Source organism: Actinia tenebrosa, unplaced genomic scaffold (genome assembly GCF_029948245.1).
Source record: "Actinia tenebrosa isolate PJP-AT-01 unplaced genomic scaffold, QUT_ActTen_1.0 PGA_scaffold5__44_contigs__length_20552954, whole genome shotgun sequence".
NCBI classification, from domain to species: Eukaryota; Metazoa; Cnidaria; class Anthozoa; order Actiniaria; family Actiniidae; genus Actinia; species Actinia tenebrosa.
The window spans coordinates 9,732,629-9,750,472 of record NW_028292582.1 but is presented as its reverse complement, the minus strand read 5'-3'; the positions used below and the strand labels follow the sequence as shown (position 1 = coordinate 9,750,472).

The 17,844-nt window shown below is 35.9% G+C and overlaps 1 protein-coding gene and 1 long non-coding RNA gene across 2 annotated transcripts; one reads left to right on the top strand and one right to left on the bottom strand.

Annotated features, from left to right (window-relative positions):
- Positions 1-131: 131 nt before the first annotated feature.
- On the top strand, positions 132-1,321 carry LOC148906509 (uncharacterized). Its single transcript, XR_016121392.1, has 3 exons — positions 132-971; positions 1,087-1,195; positions 1,270-1,321. It is a non-coding gene; the product is annotated as an uncharacterized LOC148906509 (long non-coding RNA).
- Positions 1,322-12,063: 10,742 nt separating this feature from the next.
- LOC148906508 (52 kDa repressor of the inhibitor of the protein kinase-like) lies at positions 12,064-15,823 on the bottom strand. The gene is made up of 3 exons (XM_089038049.1): positions 15,424-15,823; positions 14,911-14,970; positions 12,064-14,458 (listed from the first exon to the last, which is right to left on the bottom strand). The coding sequence occupies exons 1-3, from the start codon at positions 15,821-15,823 to the stop codon at positions 12,072-12,074; spliced, it is 2,847 nt and encodes a 948-aa protein (XP_088894175.1). The 3' UTR covers positions 12,064-12,071.
- Between the last annotated feature and the right edge of the window lie 2,021 nt (positions 15,824-17,844).

Below are 17,844 nucleotides of genomic sequence, written 5' to 3'. Positions count from 1 at the left end.
GTCATCGTAACTTAGAAATGTAAACCTCAGTACGAAGAAATTGAAAAAAAAAGTGACACTTAGTGATAGGTTTGTATGTGTGTGTGAGAGAGCGAGTTTGCGTAATGAAAAACAAAAGCTGAAGGATACTTCATATGGAGAGGGTGAATGCGCAAAAACACCTTGTACGCACAACATTTCTTAGGTTTCCTCACATGTTTCAGATTAATTTCGTTTTCTTCGTGCTACTAATTCGTGGGAAAATGTGTATCGTGATACAAAAACTATTAGAGTCATGGTAACTTAGAAATGTAAACCTCAGTAAGAAGAAATTGAAAAAAAAAGTGACACTTAGTGATAGGTTTGTGTGTGTGTGTGTGAGAGAGTTTGCGTAATGAAAAACAAAAACTGAAGGATACTTCATATGGAATGTAAGATGATTAATAAAAAAAGGGCGAATGCGGAAAAACACATTGTACGCGCAACATTTCTTAGGTTTCCTCACATGATTCAGATTAATTTCGTTTTCTTCGTGCTTCGAATTCGTGGGAAAAATGTGAATCGTGGTACAAAAACTATTAGAGTCATGGTAATTTAGAAATGTAAACTTGAAGGAAAGGAAATTAAAAAAGTGTCCAAACTGATGTCAGTTACACATTGTGGTGGGTGGGAGGGATATTTGGTTAAAAGAATCCCATTATAAGATACCACGTTAAGTGTACCCTCTCGGACAGTTGCAAAAAGATGTCTTCAAACACACGTCCATCGAGTAAGTGATCTCAAAGTATCATCTCTCTTATCGTCAAAACTTTTTTTTTTTTCCTTATCACCTACTTCAACTTACATGTCTTCCTCTTTTTTTCTTTTTTCACAGCGTGTGCTACTCCACTTTGTGGAGGAAATGTGAAAATATTCTTAGGGCTCTGTGGGCACATGCTTTGTCATGCATGTGCTCACAGAGCATTCGATTTGGACAAATGTCCAATCTGCGTGTAAGTTATTCACTTTTTTTTTTTTTTTTTTTTCCTTTTTGCTTACCAGTAGATAGAAAAACTTAACAGTAACTTAATCTATCAATTTTTTTGTCTTTTTTTTTTCTGTTTGTAGTTCGGATATTTCAGTGGTGAGTGTTGTGATGGGAAATAAAATGCCGGACCCAAAGCTTTTCGACGCCATGCATATGGCGTCGAAAATTGTTTTCGATAAAGAAAACAAGGTAAGAACATCTGATTTTCCATCATTGATCTTAACTATTGATGTAATCACTCTTCTTGTCAACTTGTGTTTCAGTGAAAACAAGATCCATATCAAGTCATGATACAAAAATTATTATGCTATTTACTATTTACTATTTTACTATTACTATTTTACTATTTACTATTTTTATACCATCATTTATGTAATTACAATGTAATATTAAACATTTTTTAAAAACATATCCTGTGTTCTTACTTTTTCTCTTCTACGGGAAGGGATAAACAGGGAATGAAAAATATCGTTCTTGCATGAATAAAAAAGCCAAAACTTTTTTGCGCGCGAAAACAAGAAATATGAATAAATTAACCTTTTCGATAATTTATACAGAAATTAAAAATTCACCACGAAAGTGATAGGGGAGGGGGGTGGGTCCAAAGCTGTGGGTATAGTAGTTCCATGATGTTTGGAAAAACAACCTACGCTAAGCTAACATCTAAGTTATGTAACACGAGAAAATGAATGTAAGGAAGCATGATCTTGCTTTTTCCCCATGAAACGTGCACGATAAGAAAAATTCATCTTTTCTTTACTTCTTAAAATATACATGAGCATCTCAGCAAAACATTATTGCATAAATCCTTGATGGGAAAACTTTGCAACAGAAACAAACAAGTGTTCGTAAGATACAATTAATTAAGTACGAAATGTACAAAAACAACTTCATTGACGTTGCTGATATTAAAAACAATCAAACGAACCATACAAAGATCTGAAGCTATGGTAAATAGCATGTGATCGCAATTTCCACAAATGCAATATCAATCTCGTCTCAACTGATATATGCATAAGAGTTAGTCAACGAAAGGGCGAACTAGAAAGAAATATGCAGAACTTAGAAATCAGTAAGTACGGAATCTAACTTTTATATCCAAAACTCAAAATGTTAAAAAAAAGAAGCCGACATCAAGTCTAACCTTTAATCTTTTACATCCACAGTGTGTGAAGGGTGTGAAAAAATGATTAAAAACAACAAGCCAGGGCTCTACTTAGAGCCCTGCGAAGATATCATCTGCATGACATGTGCAGAATTTCTTTATGAAACAGGGATGTGCCCTGTTCCTGAATGCGAGTAAGTACTCAATATGCATATATCCCAAATTTAATAACGTCAGGAGATCAGATCCAAGGTCTGTTTTTCCTTCATCACTAAATCCCTTTTTTTTTTCTTCCATAGCAACATCAACATCACAAAAGCGAAGGGCTTTAATAAAAAGCCTGAGTGAGCTTCAGAAAAGGTAGAACATTAGTTTGTTTCCTTTTTCTTCTTTATCAGTAATACAAGTGAAAATCACAACATTAGAGGAGGGTATCAGAAACTAGCTATTCATAACGACATTCTTAGATCTTTGCCCCTCTCTAACTTGTTTCAGAACTTCAAGCTCAATCCAAGCTCAAGCTCAAGCTTTTCCTTTAGCTTAAGAATAAAAAAACTTAGTATGTTTTTAACTTAGTTTAAGGTTATTTTTTATCTTTTCTTAGCTTCATGCATGTATGTCTTTTCTCTCTCTCTCTCTCTCTCTCTCTCTCTCTCTCTCTCTCCGCTTTGTAGTTTATCCTTCATCATTGTATTGCACCTGATAAATAAAATACCCGTAAATGTAATGCACAAAGTTCGTTTTCTTTTAACTTTTTTAATGTCCCTTCTTTATTTTTTGAAAAAACGTTTGACAAAAGTTTTTATGAATACATGAATACATACATTCATCGCTCAATACCTCCTGCATGTCTCTTTACTTTCATAGGAACACTGGCATCATCCGTGTAAAGGGGTTCAATCAACCCCCTCCAGAGGCAGTTTAAAAGGTAAAAATTAATACTTTGTTCTCCTTTTTTAATAATACCAGTGTGGTACATTAGAGGGGGAATCCGAAGTTACCTATTCATAGCCGTTTTCGTATATTTATTTCTCTCTCTCTCTCTAGTTTCAGAACTTCAAGCTCAAGGGGAAGATAGAAATGACGTGATCAGAATTTTCACAATAAATTTTATCTCAACTGATAATATATGCATTCGACCTAAGTCAACGCAACACTAAAATGCAGAACATAGAAATAAGTAAGTATGGAATTGAACTTTCGTTCAAAATGTTAATGAAAAAGATGCAAACGATATCAAGTCTAACCTTTTTTTTACATCCACAGTTTGCGATTCATGCGAATCATGCGTTCTTCTTTTTTAATAATACCAGTGTGGTACATTAGAGGGGGAATCCGAAGTTAGCTATTCGTAACCGTTTTCTGATATTTTTTACTCTCTTTCTCTCTCCCCAACGTCAGAGCTTCAAGATCAAGGCAAAGAAATACGATGCATGACCGGCAGAATATATATATATATAAATGTAACCTTTGCCTTAAAGAAAAGCTTCTAATAATCTATCGACCGGAACTCTCATCATTAAATAAGCGAAACGAACTTGCATCTTCATGCCGCCACAGAAACAAAGCATTACTACGCAACAGCTAAACTATAACCACTAATTAATTATGTATACTTTTTCTATATAAATGACAATTCACGAAACAGGCTTGTCGGGAAAAATGTTGTCTTGACTTTTTCTTCTCAAACAAATATTCTGCTCTACTTCTATCGATGTATTGAGCACTGTTCTACGCAAAATTGATTCACAGATTTCTTATATATATATATATATTATCAATGATAAAACTTGCACAAGTATTGAATTTTTAGTCGATATAGTACTATTAGATATCGATTTTAATGAGTTTTTGAAAGCTTTGAATTGAATTAAAAGGATTTCTTTTTTAAAGTGTGTGAATAAAATTGAATTGAACTGAATTGAATCAAGAACAAGTGTGAACTTGGATCCTCTATGCTAAAAAAGATACAGTAAAGTTTGTAAAGGGCACTTTGGACTACCTCAACTCACGTCTTCCTTTTTTTTCGTAGCGTGTGCTACACCACTTTGCAATCAAGATATAAAGATAATGCTAGGTCTCAGTGAGGACATGCTATACCATGCATGTGCCCGTAGGACCTATGATATGGAAAAATGTCCAATATACCTGTAACTTATTCCCTTTTTTCCTTTCCAGTGGATAGAAAAACTCAAAGTGAACATTATCTATTATTTTTTTTATTTATTTATTTTTCTTTTTGTAGTAGCGAGATAGCAGTGGTAAGTGTGGTAATGGCGTCCATAATGAACCCCAAGCTTCTCGACGTCATGCATATGCCGTCAAAAATTGTTTTCAATAAAGAAAACAGAAAGGTAAGCACATCTGATTTTCCATCATTGATCTTAACGATTGATCTAATCCCTCTTCTTGTCAACTTGCGTTTCAGTGAAAACAAGATGCGTATCAGATGTATTAAAAAAAAAAACTCAAGTCTTATTATACTCAAGTTATATTCAGTAACTCTTTCGTATTCTCCTATTTTCGTAATTAAACATTTTAAAAACATATCCTGTGTTCTTACTTTCTCTCGTCTACTGGGAGGGATAAACAGGAATGAAAAATATCGTTCTTGTAAGAATAAAAAAGCCAAAAATGTTTTGCGCGCCAAAACAAGACATATGAATAAATTAACCTTTTCGATAATTTATACAGAAATTAAAAAATCACCACCCAAGGTGATAGGGGAGGAGGGTGGGTCCATCACTCTTATCCTCAAAACTGTTTTTTTCCCTTATCACCTACTTCAACTCACATGTCTTCCCCTTTTTTTTCCCACAGCGTGTGCTACACCACTTTGTGGCAATGATGTAAAAATGCATGCCATGCAATGCCATGCATGTGCTCACAGAGCATTCGAAATGGACAAATGTCCAATATGCCAGTAAGTTATTGTCACTTTTTTTTTTCTTTTTTTTTGCTTACCAGTGGATAGAAGAACTCAAAAGCAACATAATCTATTATTTTTCTTTTTTTTTCTTTTTGTAGTAGCGAGATAGCAGTGGTGAGTGTGATAATGGGGTCCATAATGAACCCCAAGCTTCTCGACGCCATGCATATGCCGTCGAAAATTGTTTTCAATAAAGAAAACAGAAAGGAAAGCACATCTGATTTTCCATCATGGATCTTAATGATTGATGTAATCCCTCTTCTTGTCAACTTGCGTTTCAGTGAAAACAAGATGCGTATCAAGTCATGATACAAAAATTATTATGCTATTTACTATTTACTATTTTACTATTACTATTTACTATTTTTATACCATCATTTATGTAATTACAATGTAATATTAAACATTTTTAAAAAACATATCCTGTGTTCTTACTTTTTCTCGTCTACGGGAAGGGATAAACAGGGAATGAAAAATATCGTTCTTGCATGAATAAAAAAGCCACTCTCCTTGTCAACTTGCGTTTCAGTGAAAACAAGATGCGTATTAGATGGTTTTCTTTTTTTTTTTTTTTAATCTCAAATAAAACATTTTCAAATTAAACCTGTGCACTCTTTACTGATAAATGTAACTTGTATTATAGCCCTAAGAAATGAAAACGTCTTCTAAATAAAACTCTTTCAAAATATTTCATTGTCTCCTTCATTCTGCAGTGTGTTGGTAAAGGGAGGGAAAAAAACATCAAACCCATATTTTTTTCAAGAGCGATAAAACAAAAAGAGAAAAATTTTCTTTTTGCGCGCCAAAAAAAAAAAAAAATCATGAATAAATTAACCTTTTCGATAATGTATACAGAAATTTTAAAATTCACCACCAAAAGTGATAGGGGAGTGGGGTGGGTCCAAAGCTGTAGGTATAGTAGTCATGTCATCTAAATTTTTGAGCTTCGAGTGATGATTTTGAGATTCCAGTCCACCTATTCTAAGGTTACAGAGTACATTACCTTCATTTTTCGTCAAAGTTTAATCCTAATAAAAGTTTCTAATTATTCATAAAATATAGTTTTTCTGTCACAAAGCCTGTTGTTAAAGGTATGTATACCATATGTTCCACCTCATCGTGTAATCTTCATTATAACGAAACACTACGCAAGTAATCACTGTAGTTTATGGCTGCTTACATGACAAAGAAATATTAGAGGCTATTTCCATGGTGTGTAATTAATTACTATTATTATTATAAGTTTAAGATCGTGAAGAAATATGTAGCGAGTGACAAGGTATCTCTCTTGTTAAGGAAGGGTGTTAACCCCTATGAGTATATGAATAGTTTCGAGAAATTTGAAGAAACAGGTTTACCCCCCATCGATTGCTTTTATAGCTCGTTGACGGGTAGCATGATTTCACAAGCAGACTATGAACATTCACAGAGAGTATTTAGGGAATTTCAGTGTAGGAATCTTGGAGACTACCATGACTTGTATTAGAAATCGGACGTTTTACTGTTAGCAGATGTCTTTGAAAACTTTAGAGAAGTTTGTCTGGAGTACTATCAACTCGACCATGGTCATTTTTACACCTCTCCCGGTCTTTCTTGGTTAGTGTGTTTAAAGATGACTGGGGTAGAATTGGAATTGCTCACAGACCCCAATATGTACTTGTTTGTAGAAGAAGGGTTAAGAGGCGGGATTTCGATGATTACACATCGATTTGCAAGAGCGAATAATCACTATGTAGAAGGTTTTAACCCAGAATTAGAAAATAATTATATCATGTATCTCGACGCAAACAATCTCTACGGTTGGGCTATGTCTGAAGCGCTCCCTGTTAACAACTTTGGATGGTTGAGTGACCCGGAAGTGGACGAACTTCGCGAGAACTATGACCATCCATGTAGATGGAGGTGAAGGATATATACTGGAAGTAGACCTCAGCTACCCCAAAGAACTACACGATCTTCATAATGACTACCCCCTAACACCAGAAAGGCGAAAGGTGACAGAGGAAGTGCTATCCCCCTACTGTCAGCAACTTCATGAAGATCTACAACTTAACTACGCTCCCACAGACAGACTAGTCCCCAACTTGAACGATAAGACTAAATATATTGTGCATTACCGCAATCTACAACAGCATTTGTCTCTAGGCAAGAAATTGGGGAAAGTACACCGAGTGTTGGGGTTTGACCAATCTCCCTGGCTAAAGAAATACATCGATTTCAATACAGAAAAACGGAAAAATGCAAGAAATGACTTTGAAAAAGACTTTTTCAAGTTAATGAATAATTCTGTGTTTGGCAAGACCATGGAGAACAGGAATGTGCCCTATATCAGAATGCAAGTAAGTACTCATGCATGTATCTCAAATTTGTTAGCGTTAGATCAGAACATAGGAACGATGAAATATCTTCATTGCTTCATCGCTCAATACCTCCTGTCCCTCTACTTTCATAGGAACACTAGCATCACCCGTGTAAAGGGGTTCAATCAACCCCCTCCAGAGGCTGTTTAAAAGGTAAAAAATTAATACTTTGTTCTTCTTTTTTAATAATACCAGTGAGGTACATTAGAGGGGGAATCCGAACCGTTTTCTTATATTTTTTACTCTCTTTCTCTCTAGTTTCAGAAAAAAATGTTAAGGGAGTCTTGATACAAATATCTATTCGTATCATCGTAACTTAGAAATGTAAACTTGAACGAAAGGAAATTAAAAAAAAGTGTCACTTAGACATCACCGTGGGTGTGCGAGGTATATTTGGTGAAAAGAATCCCATCATAAGATACCACGTTCAGTGAGCTCTCTCGACAGTTGCAAAAACATGTCATCCAGCACACGTCCAGCGAGTAAGTGATCCCAAAGTGTCGTCACTCTTATCCTCAAAACTGTTTTTTTCCCCTTTATCACATACTTCAACTCACATGTCTTCCTCTTTTTTTTTCCCACAGCGTGTGCTACACCACTTTGTGGCAATGATGTAAAAATATTTTAGGGCTCTGTGAAGGTGTGGTGATGGTCTAAAGCTTACGTAATACAACACACCCTGCTTAACGCACACCACGACGGAGTGAAATTCACTCCGAACTGAAAAATCGAACTGAAAACATGATGAGCCTTGAGAAATGGAAATGCTTCTGTTCACTAAGCCAAGGTCTAACCTTATACACAAGCCGCCAAGGAGTGCAGTACATGTCTAAAGGGAGTCTGTGTGTGGATTCTTCACGAATCCAGAGAGATTGAGCACATACGTTGATGCTTACGAAGCTTCTACGAACCGTTTTTATAGAGAAACAAGGTATTCAGTATGTGAACACCATTGCCCCGCTACCTTCCATGTGTCAAGGAGTAAGAAAAACCCTGGAAGAGGGTATTTTGCCGACAAAAAATGCAAGTTTTTCCAGTGGGCAGATGAGCTCCCTAGTCAGAAGACCCGTTCAAACTGGCTCACGATGAATAGAGTAGAAATGGTAGAAGTTGGTTCGATGACCGAACCGTGTGCAACCCGAGATGTCTGCAGCATGACAGTAGAAGGAGGAAGTGAAAAGAAAAGGAAGAAGTTGATCGTACCAGATGATCAATGAACTTTTTTCAAACGTATAAGTGTTTTTTAAGTATCTAAAGTTGTAACATCACTGATCTATGACGAGTTTAAAATAAATGTTTAAATGTGTTAAACATGAGTGTTTTTTCTTTTTGTTTTTTTGTTTTTGTTTGCTTCAATATAAGCGATGTAAAAAGATGTCTTGAGTTTCTTAGTTAGATGAGAGGGGAGGGGTTTTTTTTTTTGCGCCCAAGAGAAACAACTAACAATAAGGGGCGAGGAGTAGTTGAGGGATTGAGGGGTAACGTCAAGAATTGTGTTATGTAAAAGGTTTTGAACATATTAGAACATTTTTTAGGCTTTCTTTTTCTTTTATAAAGACCACTTTGAATATTTTCAGTGGGCCACACCTCACCATCGAAGACCATGGAGAACTGGAAGCCTCCAACAGCTGACAAAGCCACCATGAAGGACCTATGCCTAACACTCAAGACCAAAAGAAGGAAACTCATAGTTAAAGACCAAGACTAAAAGAGGAACATTCATAAGCATCGTCTGAACAATTTTTCTTCAGCTATAGCAATTTATTTTGCTTTCCTGAACAGTGAACGTTATTATGCTATATTTTCAGTTATATCCGAGAAAAGAGGTGACACGAATATATGTTTTGTAAGATACTTAAGCTATTATTAGCTAAATTATTTTTGTAATTTTAACCAAGGTTTTCCTCTTTCTAAAGATGAAAAAATATATTTTAGATGGTACCCAAGAAATTCTGGTAAGATCGATGATAAAAGATGCAATAGAAAAGAAGGAAATTGACACGATTTTTTATTCGTGGCCTTTTTACACCATAGCGTTAAGAAAAGTCATGGATAGACCCATCGGAGTAAATATGTTGAACGACAAGAAAACGGACAACTCTTTGTATATCATTTTACAGGATAAATGTGTAGTGACGTGTATTAAATAACTCTACAATGAATCATGTCCTGCGAAACCACACCAGGCTCCAGGACTCATAAGGAGAACCATGAATTCCCCATGAACCATGAAGGTAAGAAATCAACTCCCTGAACTTTATAAAGTTCTACTTTTTTATCCATGTTACTTTAAAAATATTTTAAAAGCCATGTATCTTCATTAATCTTTATTTGTGTTAGTATTAACCAAGCAAATTAATGGCTTACGTTTATATTTGCTTAGGCTGTATGCTCACATGTACAAAAGAAAGTGTACCACTGTGGAGTCTGCGCCAAACATTCAACCTTTCTGATCACCTGAAGAGGCATCAAAACATTCATAGCAAAAAGAAGTCTTTTGAGTGCCAAAGTAGGAGTTTCAATGACAAAACAAATTGCAAGAGGCATGAGAGGAGGTAACAAATAAACTCCCTCAACTTTCTATGGTTATACTTTTTTTCAGTGTTAATTTAAAAAAAGTTCTTTATCCTCCTTTTTCACTTTCAGAGCTATCTTCAAAGAGTATTTTAAAAAACCCATTGAGATACATGAGTTTACAGGTAGGACTTGTTATGGTGTACAGGTAGTAGCACAAAACTCACTCCTAATAACTGCCTACCCAATTCTTCAAATGATAAGTATATATATGCATGTACTGCTTTATGTTTGTCTCTTTCAGGGCTATCAAATGTTTCTTTTTGTGTCGAGGATCTTGAACAAATAATGAACTTTTAAACTTTAGCTCTCATCTCTTAGTCTGATCTTGTAGTCCTGTTTCCAAAAGGGTTGCACGGCTTGACTTCAACGCCATGTCATGGTGTTAAAGTCGTTATACAGGGCAGAATCTTGATAACCGTGTACCTCTTGATTCTTATAATTTTTTTACTTTTCTTAGTTTTCTGTCTCCTTTTCTTTTCTTTCTTTTTTTTTTCCCCCTCTCGAGGAGGAGAATAAATCAAATAAACCAGAGAAGGTAAAAATAAATTACGGAGAACATAGAAATCAAATTTGAAAGTTCAGAACATCAATAACGAACCAGGCTTGTGCCTCGAGCCATGTGGTTGTATCATATGCTGGAGTCGTATTGAACTCGTAATGGAGCTGACCTTTTGTCCTGTGTGGATAACCTTTACTTTTGGATTAAGGTTCTGACTAAGTATTAATCTAAAAATCCTTAACCATGCCTTCCAATTATTAATCTTTATTCATTTCGAGGATTCACAGCATAATTCTGTCTTTTCCACAGCATTGGCTTCGTAACTGATTATAAAATTATATTCGAGCTAGGTCAACGGAAGAGTAATTTATAGAATGCCTTTATTTAATTAGCATACTCATTAGCATCAGTTTTTTTTACTAAATATAAATGAGCAACTTAGGTTCAATAGGTCATTTTACAACTAGATATCATATATGTATCTTTTAACATTTTATATTCTTATTTTACATTCAATTGCAACATCAATAACATTCAATAAAGTTTTCTTTCTTTGCATAAACAACATAATACAACATAGCAACAAGCATAGTTTTTAACCACAAACAAAAGATCAAACTCACCATTTTTTTCCAAACTGCACGATGAGAAGACAGCCTCTTTAGATCTTTTCTGTTTTTCATAACTTGTAAAGTTCTTGTTTGAAAAAGTATGAAGCTTAAAAAGCTTTTTTAAGGCATTCTGCTAGCCTTCTTCGTAAACATGCATTCCAGCATCACCAATTTGAAGTAAAGCCTTGGTTTGTATTCGGAAATATTATTAACAAGACTTCGATTCCTCTTCTTCGACTCCATGAAGACTTCCTCGCGAGTTACAGGAATAGTTTAGAGTAATTTTCCTCTTCGTTACCTTTAAATTTCTTTTGCTCTGGTCATGGTCGATTTTGGCGCCAACACCCAGTTCATTACACTTCATTAGAGCACGTGGAAGTTGTTGGTCTTAAATCTTCATTTCCGTCTGATTGAGGAAAATCAAAAAATTATACCGTTTGATGCCTGGGAAACCTTCATGTCTTGAAGATTTGCTGTAAATTGCTATGAATCTTCGATTTCTCCTTCAGTTTGAGGTCGTACTCGTGGTCTTTTGACATGGAATTCTGAGCACTATTCTGAGCCATCTTTTCTTGGGGCTAAAAATTGATCTTTGCATCAAAATATCGACTTATTTTCGACAGAAATATTGAAAATCGAAGTCATGGTACGTACTGCTTTTCCATCGTTAGAAGTGTAGAAAAAGCGATGGAGAGCAAAGATTTGAAAGTCATACCCCGGCAGTGGCGGATCCAGGGTTTTTCAAAACGGGGTCCAGATCGGGGAATAGATTGCTATGACGTCATATTGACGTCATATGATGTCAAAGTATTAATTGTTTCGTTGCTTTTACCTACTATATAAGCGCTGTTAGTTTGAATAAAAATTATAAAATTTGTCTTAATAATAATAATAATAATAATAATAATAATAATAATAACAACTTTATTAGACAGGGTAACACCGTTACCATAAATGATAATTTTCAGGTGGCCCTTACCTTATTCAATCGCCCAAAACAAAGGACAACCTCATCTTTCGGGGATGGAATTGCTCGAAAGCTTTTACCAGCTCTACCATTTTATTGTCATCAAAAGCTAGTTTGTTGCAAAGACTTTGATGAGCTTTCATCAGGGCCAAACCAGATAGCCTATTCCCTGACATCGTTGAACGCCTATCAGTCTTAATAAGTTTCAGCTGACTGAAACTTCTCTCGCTTTCACATGAAGTAATGGGTAGAGTTAAAGCCAGTTGAAGCAATATGTGTATATTTGGGAACTGCAAACTGCTACAGGATTGAAAGGCATCAGCCAATTTATTTGGAACCTTAGAAGGATTGCCGTTTGATTGCTGTTTCCACTTTCGAATCCACATCTTATACTCTGTTGGAAACATTTGCGAATAAGGCAGATCATCATTATAGAATTTAACCGTTTCAGCAAGTTTTACTGGAAGCTCAGCATCGTCTTCTTTATTGATGCATTCACTTGGAAGAAGGAAAAGTAGGCTAAGTGTAACATCATGAGCAGGGTTATGTACAAATCGTTCCTGCAGCTCGGCAATCACATGCGAGATAAACTCATTATACAATGTAACTCGGAAATAATCTTCTGAGCTAGATACGTTATGATTGTTTCTATTCATCTGCCGTCTCACAATTCTAGGCTTCTCCAGCTGGAACTCCTCTCCATAGAAATGTTGTCCAAGCCTTGTCGTCTCCTGGAAAATCTTCTTAAACTCTGCTTCAGACTTTTCTCTCATAGTTGTTAGTGTAGATACAAGAGAATGTACTTGCCGGTATGCATATGCAACATCAATTGCTTGCATCTGCAGCTTAACTGTTAGTTCTCTCAGTAAGAAAAGGACCTGCTGGAGAATCATGATGCATAAAAGGAATGTCGATGACTCAATTTGAAACAAAAATCCATTTGCCTTTGTCACAGTTTCGCTATCCCACATCCAGTTTGTACCGAGCTCTTCATGTTGGTTTGGGTACACCATGGCCTCTAATGCTGTATGGATGGCGGGAAGCATTTCTACGAAAACAATGTAAGCATCAATGCGTAGAACCCAACGCGTTCGGCAAGCATCCTTTAGCTTCTTTGCTTTTGTTCCTTGTGGATTCTTTAATTCAAGAACTCTGTCCAAAAGACGCTGCCTCTTTGCTGAGTAGCCAAAGAACCTAGCAATTTCACCAACATACGACTCTGCGTTCTTGAATTCTTGAACTTTGCAGGCAGAAACTACAGCAAGATTTAATCGATGAGCTGCGCAGTGAAAGTAAATTGCCAGAGGGGCCTTCTCTTGTATAATTGATTTGCATCCTGACTTTGCGCCTGACATATTGAAAGCACCATCATAGCATTGACCTCTGAGATTGGCCAAAGACAAACCATTGCTTGTCAACCATTGCAAAATAGATTTTGCCAATGTCTCACCAGTGATTCTTTCTACTTCAACGAAGTCCACAAATACTTCCTTAACGGCAGAATCAAAAACATAGCGGAGGCATAGTGACATCTGCTCTCTGTTTGAGACATCCGTTACTTCATCTGCTATTACGGTGTAGTACTTTGCTTCCTTTACTTCGTCCAGTATATCCTTCTGGATATTCTTGCCAATAACTTCAATTAGTTGATTTTGTATGGTTTTCGATGTATATTTCGCATTGCGTGGCGCATTTTCCAGGTGTTTAGCGAGCACTTGATCCGTCTCTGCCCGAAAACGAACAAGTTCAATAAAGTTACCTTCAGCTGAATGTTTATCCTCTTCTTGCTCCGTCCAGCATATTTTATCGTCGCGGTGTCCACGTAGTGCAAAGCCTTGTTTCCCACACAACATTACAATCTTTAATAATGATTGAATTACCCGTCTATTTTTTTCAATTGTTTTCTGGGCTTCGCTGTCTAAGATGTTGTTGATTGCTTGCGAAGGGTTTTTGTAACGAGAAAGAAATTCAGCCATTTTCGCCATAGAAGTTAAATGGTAATCTTGTGTTGCATGGCCGTTCATCTTTTCGCATATGTTATTCCATTGTTTATAAGGTTTATTCACAAAGCAACCAGCACCACGTGCTTTTACTTGCTCTGGAGCAAACATTGCGCAAGCACGACAGAATACACCGTCAATGTGAGAACTATAGTGAACCCAAGGGTGTTTTAACAGCCAAGACGGTTGAAACTGCCGTAAAGTGGATGACGTGTTACAAAGCCGTGTACGCGGGTAAGACGATACATTGGGATCAGGCTCTTTGGTAAGAATGTTGTATAAATCGTCTCTACTGATGCTTCGAATGTCAGTATGTGACTCAAAGAGCAAACCAATATCATACGATTTACAAGGCAACGAAATACTACTGACTTCCTCGTCCATGGAAATCTCCCCACTAGGATCTATAAACAGTATAGAATGTGAAAATACTTTCAAAATGGGGACATTTAATACTTTTAAACGACACTTGAATACAATAAATATTAAATCTGACAAATTGATAAAGCGTAGACTCTGGAAATTATACATTTTTTTCTTTATTGCGCTCATACCTAACTAAGTGCTAACTCTAAAATTTAAGAGTCAAAGTGCTCCAAATAATTACAGCAAAGTGTGTGGTTACATTATTTTTTAACTAATTTGTTAGGATTGCACAAGAGTTGCTCCAAGTCTTTCTTGCTCTTTACTCCCGAACGACGAACGACGTTTTTCCGAAAAGTTATCGTTATTCCGAAGAGATTTCCAATCGGAATAACGGTTCATTGTTCGGTAATTTCGCCATCCGTGATCGCGCCGCTCTAGAGTAAGCAGCGCGAGAGACTTGGAGCAAGTCACTGTCTAGGATTGCACTTACTGTCCTGATCTGATGATGGTGTCGTTACATTTTTCTTAAAACTTGCATTTGTTTCTTCATCTATAATTAAATGTTTGAATGTGAAAATTCAGCGAATCATGCTGGTGTGCATGATAAATTCAAAATCTTTGGGAGTATAATTCTATAATAGACCTATTTACTAGAGATAATTCATGTACCGTAAATGATCTATTAGACGCCCACTGTCTAATAAACGCCCCTCTCTAAAGTAACAAACGCCTCTTATCTATTAAACGCCCACGGCACCCTTCGTATACGAAAATTTAATAGGCGTCTAATAGATCATTTACGGTAATGATTATGCAGCACCCCAATTGCAATTGCATTCTTAATGTAAAACTTATTATAAAACAACAAAGTTAACACAACACTCTAAACGACATCCTTTGTGATTATAAAACAAAGTTTAAAAACTAGTACTAACGATGTTTTTTCATCTCTAGCTGTCATTAAGTAAACGATAACCGGATGTATATGTTTACTCGCTGTCACTTAAAATCTCTGTATCACAGTCACTTGACTCATTGTCTGACGGCTCCCACTCATCTGTGTCTTCGAAGCGTATAAACACGTCTCCACCTTCCACTAATTGATTTCGCGGATTTATTATCTCCTCTTTTCCTGGTAGGGAAATCGTCATGCCATCGTACAATACGGTTCCAATTTCATCCGGCCTTCCAAGAAATGGCCGAATAATTGGGTGAACCAAGCCTGGTATATGTGTTTCTCCAGTCATGAAATGCTCCACAATTTTAACAGTTATCAGATATCTTAGATTATAAATGTCAGTTTCAGGATTGTCCTTGTTAAGTGTGAGCTCCACGAGAAGAGATTCGAAGTGCTGTTTGCAAATATACCGATGGTTGATAAATAAGCTCAACATCTCAGCCATCACGAGTCCTTTTGGCGGCAAGCTTTACTCAGGACAATATTCTTGTTGATGAATAAGATGAAAATACAAATAATATTGTCAATCTTTGTTTACCTTCGCTTTTTTTCTTGAAAAATGATGTGATTGCTTGAAGTTTTTCGTTGGATTTTCGCTTGCTCATCTGATTACATTGATTAATTTGATTTTCGGGAATTCCAATATGGTGGTTCAGTTCTGACAAGACTGTAAGTAGACTACGCATGCGCGCTGTATTTCAACACAGGTAGTCCAAACAGTTGGTCGGGGATCGGGCCGGAAAGGCGATGGCTCGAACTGTTTGGAGTACTCGAGCTACCAGTGCGACGCCAAAAACAAGCTATAACTACAGGATACAACCCAAAACTTCTGTAATCTTTTTAATAAAAATTTACAAAATATTTTTTCCTTGATATCCAAAAATTCAAACCAAAAAAAAAAAAAAAAAAAAAAAAAAAACTTGAAAAAAAAAACGGGTGCAGCGGACCCCGTCGCACTACCCCTGGATCCGCCACTGCCCGGCGAAGGTAGAAAGCATTCTGAGTAAATTTGTTTGATGCTCAAGTAAAAACCAACAAAAACCACATGACCATGAAGTTCAACAATAGGCATGCACGTTATGAGAACTTGACATTTCATCATATAATAAAAGAAATCTTAAACCTTAATTTATCGATTCAAATGCCCTTAAATTTTAATACAAAAATACTGATATAAATTATCAGTTTAAAATGTATATCATTTTGTAGAAAAATGTGAGTTTTAATTGCAAACTAGATAAATTTTAGAGAAGTTAAGTTTAAGGTTAGGAGAGACAAGAACGCAAATGATCAAGCTAAAAATCTTAACCTAATTAACATTTTTTCTTCAAATAAAAAAGAAGTCTATATTATTGAAAGTGTTAATCTAAATCTTATAACTTCGTTTTTACAGGCTTTATTTTCGTTAAAATAAGTCAAAATTTTGCTGTGAAAACTAAATATGCAGGAATTTGGAAGTACAGTGTGTTTGAACACCAGACGCAAAAAGAGATCTTACTGTAATGCATTAATCACCTCTTTGTTCTCCACTCTTTTCTCTCCGCTTGAAGCACAGTTAATTAACAATGTTAACCATGCTTTACAGTAATGTTCTTCACATCTTTTAAATTTATTTAGGGACCATTTGACCAATTTTTTCTCGACCCCTTTTGACGCCCTTCACTTTTAATATGAGAATAATAAACTATCTAAGTTTTGTAGTCTTCTTATAACGTTAGAATATGCGTAATAATCTAGTATGCGCATTTGCGTGTCGTTTGAATCACCTGTTTTCTCGACCCCTGTCGACGCCCTTCGCCTTTAATATCAGAATAAACTGTCTAAGTTTTGTCATCTTCTTGAGTTAGAATATGTGTAATAATATATGCGTATTTGCGCGTCGTTTGGTGGGCTTTTGTGAACTAAAACAAACAAGCAAGACAAAGCTTTTTGCTCTTTTTGTTTATACAGCTAAAGAAAGGAATGTCGGTATGTGTAAACTCAGCTCAACTCTAGCTCTTCACAATATGCCTTCTAATAAAAGAAAACAGCTAGTCTATAATTCAAGACAAGAGCAAGAGAATATGTAAAGCCATTAGTTCTACAATTTTCTCTGAATAATAAGCGCGCCAACAAACACTACGTGATGAAAGGCGCGCCCGTCAAATTTTTCTCAACTTCTCATTTTTGCAAAGAGTTACTTCAGGCAGTAAAGAAATATTCGTCGGCGAATTGATCGTCTTCATAGATAATAGATTTTTACTTATGGGCAAACCCTTCCGAAGACCACGTTTGATCATCTCATGCATGTTCTTCCGTTTCTGCACATCTATGTCTAATGTCTTCAAGTTTTCCGCATAAGCGAGACGCGTACGTACAGACCTACCTAACTCATCTAAAACCACCAAATTTTCTTCGTAATGTATTAATATTTCAGTTTATTTTTAGAAATTGTAAAGACATTTAATTCCAAAACCAACAAAGCAA

Coding starts and splice junctions, on each gene's coding strand:
- LOC148906508 (XM_089038049.1), bottom strand. CDS start 15,823: ATGGCTGAGATGTTGAGCTTATTTATCAACCATCGGTATATTTGCAAA. Junction 14,971..15,423: donor CTGTGATACAGAGATTTTAA/GTGACAGCGAGT, acceptor ATTTAATTATAG/ATGAAGAAACAAATGCAAGT. Junction 14,459..14,910: donor ACCATCATCAGATCAGGACA/GTAAGTGCAATC, acceptor TACTGTTTATAG/ATCCTAGTGGGGAGATTTCC.